At 43.4% G+C, this 4,011-nt stretch overlaps 1 protein-coding gene across 1 annotated transcript; it reads right to left on the bottom strand.

Moving 5' to 3' along the window:
• Nucleotides 1-1,254: 1,254 nt before the first annotated feature.
• Nucleotides 1,255-2,945, bottom strand: LOC310699424 (14-3-3 protein gamma-like). Its single transcript, XM_083487267.1, has one exon. It carries the CDS (start codon nt 2,280-2,282, stop codon nt 1,539-1,541), a length of 744 nt encoding a protein of 247 aa, XP_083343393.1. The 5' UTR covers nt 2,283-2,945; the 3' UTR covers nt 1,255-1,538.
• Nucleotides 2,946-4,011: the final 1,066 nt, after the last annotated feature.

Below are 4,011 nucleotides of genomic sequence, written 5' to 3'. Positions count from 1 at the left end.
TTTTTAGAAGTGTGGTTTTTTTTATTCTCAATTGTGGAACACCCAACTGCCTCTCCACACAGCACTGAAGGAGCACTGAACCCAGTATAGCTCAGTTGTTGGAGCACGAGACTCTTAATTTCAGGGTCATGGGTTTGAGACCCACACTGGGCATAAGATTCCTACATTGCAGGGGGTTGGATTAGGTGACCCTTGTGGTCCTTTCCAACTCTAGGATTCTAATAGCTTTTTATAAACACCACAGCTCTTAAAGTTTTAGTAGAGTAAAATGAGGAGTCGAGTCTGCAACTAGCTGTGATGTCTGATTGAGCGTCAGTAAAGGCTTGAAGATGGTTTTGAGGCACAGGAGAATAAACTCAAGCCCTGCAGTGCATAAGGTGGTGGTGTCAGTTTTCCAGAATTAATTTGGGCCTTAAGATCTTCTGCTTTATTCACATGTACTTCTTTTTGTACAAGTGTCAATTTGTAAATTTGTCAATTTAGCCATGCTCCATTTGCTTATGTACAAGTTTTCGCTTTGAGCAAATGATGTTGGCACTTACTGGTTTAGCAACTACCACATTTCTTTTATAGAAAATGAATCTAAAAAATAAAGTGTTTCACTGACTCTCCTTTCATTCTGAGTTGCTGTACCATGTTTTTGAATGGTATTCAGGACTTAGTTAATATACCGGTACATGCATCCTCATAATGGGCCCCTGCTGAAAACATGCATTTAATACATTTTCCCTATCTAAAATGCAATATCAGAATAAACCTACATGCTGATTATCTGAGAGATTGTAAGCATTTCAAAACCTTTTAAATGTATGTCTAAGAATTTAGAATGGTTCACATTCCAGTGCTTAATTTTAATGGGGGAAATGTATGTTTAGAAACAACCAGTGCCTCTTGCTGTGACTCAGTCACCCTGACCATGTTATAACAGTATTAATCTAATGTCACAGGAGTGGTTTTTTCAAACAGTTTGACAAAGGTGATTCAACTCTTAAGCTCTGCAAAAGTATTTTGCACAAAGTACTAAGTTACCATGGTTCCTTCCAGCATTAACTAAAGCCATAACAGTGTTTACCCATCTCTCTCTGTGTGTGTTTGTTTACCCATCTCTGAACATTCTCCACAGTAGATGTCTTAACACACTGAAAGATACCAGTCTGTTCTGCCAATTTCTTCTAGTTGTTGCCAGTAGTCTATCTGAAGCATGTATTTCATCTACTCTCAAGCGGGAAGTAGTAAATGGCACGAAGAAGAGGATCAGGGTGCGATGGCAAGATTTAATTTTTTTGTTAGTCCCTAGCATTACATAATATCCTGTAAGATTTAAACCTTTACAGCAGTACAGCCAAAGTGCATTAGGAATGGGCTATTATTTCTAGCAGGGACACCTGCATTTACATGAGTCATCTATGGAATGGGTCTGGTACCTGGCAAATGTAATACTGTACAAAGGCTAAGGGAGTCTGTATTGTTGCTGCTCCTCATTGGATTCTATGGTTCATTCCACTGTGGTTAAAATGCTAGTTTCAGGACTCCAGTTATTAGCCTTCAAGCTCTCCCCCGTTGCTCTCCTCCTGCTGTGGTTGGGTACCAGTCCACTGCACAATGTTGTCCCTCAGGTGCTGCATGATGACTGTGGATTCCTTGTAATACTCTAGGCTGAGAGTCTCCAGTCCAGCGATTGCCTTATCAAACGCAGCCTTGGCCAGTTTGGTTGCCTGCTGAGGGTTGTTGAGAACCTCATAATAAAGGATGGAGTAATTCAGAGCCACAGCCAAAGCCAACGGATGAGTAGGTTCCAAATGCCACTGACTGATTTCCTGAGCCTCCCCATAAACTTTCTGCGCAGATTTCACAAGCGTCTCCTTGACATCGGGCAGGGCCACCTCAGCTAAGAAGCGGTAGTTGTCCCCTTTCATCTTCAGGTAAAACGCCCGGCTTTCATAATCTGTGTCACTGCAGTGCTTCAGCAGTACGTGGTCTAAGAGGCTGAGGATCTCCCAACACTCTGCTTCCAGCTCCTTCTTTATGGTCTCGCGGTAAGCTTGTGCTTGTTCCTTCTGCTTTCCGACCCCTTGCTCCACGGAGTGCTTTAGCCGTCGCCAAGAAGAGCACCGCTCCTGTGTTAGGAGCTTGTAGGCCTCAGAAAGCAGGGTCTTCTCCTCGTGGGTTAGTGGGTCTTTCCCTTCCATCACAAGCTGCCTCATGGCAGTGGCCATGTCCTTGTACCTGCCACATTGTTCTGCTAGCTGTGCTGCCTGCACCAGCTGCTTGCGGCTCAACATTGACAGGGAGAGGCCAGCAGTCGCAGACTGGCCTGAATGGGCCAGGGGGAGATTCTAGCTGTGTGGCAGGCAGCAAGTGATGTCACAGGGACAGGAATGTTCTGGAATGTTCCGAAGCAGCCAATTTTATTTCCACAAAAAGCTGGGTGGTAGATTAACAGGAATCCTGCCGGCTTTAGAGTAGGAAATTCTGTCAAGCGGCAGGCCTCAAGTAGCACGTCATCTGTTGTGTTTGGAAATGTGGTGTGGTGTTCCAACACAAGTGTTACAGAATCAAAACACAGACGATAATCAAAAAGTGTCATGGCGCAATCACACAAAATGTGGGTTAGTAAAGATAATGCCAGCCTTGTTACTAAAGCCTCGAAAGTTACTGGGGCCCTTTTTACAAATAAGAATTAGGCTGGTGAAGAATAGCAGGCTAGAAGCACAGCTGGCAGGCAAAGGAGAAACACTGTCACCAGTCTGCTGTGTTTGTGGAAGATGCATGGGCGGCTTCACTTCCTCCCCATCCAAGCTAATTTCCACACTGACAATGGAGGACATTACTCCCCGTCCTCCAAGTATGGAAGCTGAGTCACTTGACAAAGGTGAAACAACGCTCTGTCCCTCCTTGCTTATGTGGAATTCCTGGTCACCAGTGGTGACATAGGAGGGCTTTATCAGTTGCACCAACCCTGCTTATAAAATTTATTCCTTATGGAGGCTTACCTGGGCCCTACATTGATGCATGTGTTTGCTTATGTTGTGAACCCCCTCTAAGATCCATGGGTGCTGGGCAGTATAGATATTTAATAAAGGTAATACTTCTTTATTATTAAGTTTAAATTAAACAATATTGTGTTATAGTGTGTACCCCCCTGATATGTTTTATGATATGGTGCTGCAGAATACTTTCTTCATATAATTAAATAAAAATATTCCCCTGGGCTTTTAAACCTGATATTTCACTGCTGTTTGTTTATTTTACTGTTTTATTTATTTGTGTGAACTACCTTGGACATGCATAAAGGTACGGTAAATACTGACTGCACACTGATTCAGAATCCAGCAAATACGGTATCAAATAGCTTGTTTTCAGTCCTGTGATGATGATCTGAATTCACTGAGCAGGTCAGAGCTGAGAACTGCCTTTTTTATTTCTTTCTTTTTTAAGAGGGGATGTCCAGTAACAATGGGATTATGGAAGTGTAAGAATGGACCATTAAAGTACCGGAGACCAGAGACGTTTACCTGAATGTTGCCAGTAATAATCACCCATGATCGGTGTCCCTCAAGGACAGTTTATTTTATTTGAGATCATTTGTGAAGACGGGTAAAAGCGCAAAAGGGCCAGCGTGCAAATGAATGGAATATACCCCACTCAGTTGAACTTGGGTTTTTCTTTCTTCTAGGCACTTGCTTGAGGCGAGGCAATTTAGCAATTCGAGGATTAACAACACCCAGCGGGCAACACTAAAGGGCTGCCATAAACCGCTTTCCTTCTCAACCCTCCCGACCGGCAATATGAGGTTGATAGTAATCATATTAAAAAATGAATTACATTGACAGGCACGTGTGACATCCTCTCCGGTCCCACCTCACCCCGCCTGCAAAATGGGGTAAAAAAACAAAAACACCGTGGACAATATCTGTGCAGGGCAATTTTTAAGATGTTGCCAGAAAACGTTGCGAATTGAAAGAAAAAGAATGACCGGAACTGGGGAGAAGGTCCCCATGTCTAGGGAGG

Source organism: Podarcis liolepis, assembly GCF_965112155.1.
Source record: "Podarcis liolepis genome assembly, chromosome: 2".
Classification (NCBI taxonomy): Eukaryota; Metazoa; Chordata; class Lepidosauria; order Squamata; family Lacertidae; genus Podarcis; species Podarcis liolepis.
The sequence above is the reverse complement of the archived record's forward strand: the minus strand, read 5'-3'. Positions and strand labels throughout refer to the sequence as shown.

What these genes read in the sequence shown, in the direction of transcription:
- LOC310699424 (XM_083487267.1), bottom strand. Translation starts at nt 2,282, where the DNA reads ATGTTGAGCCGCAAGCAGCTGGTGCAGGCAGCACAGCTAGCAGAACAA.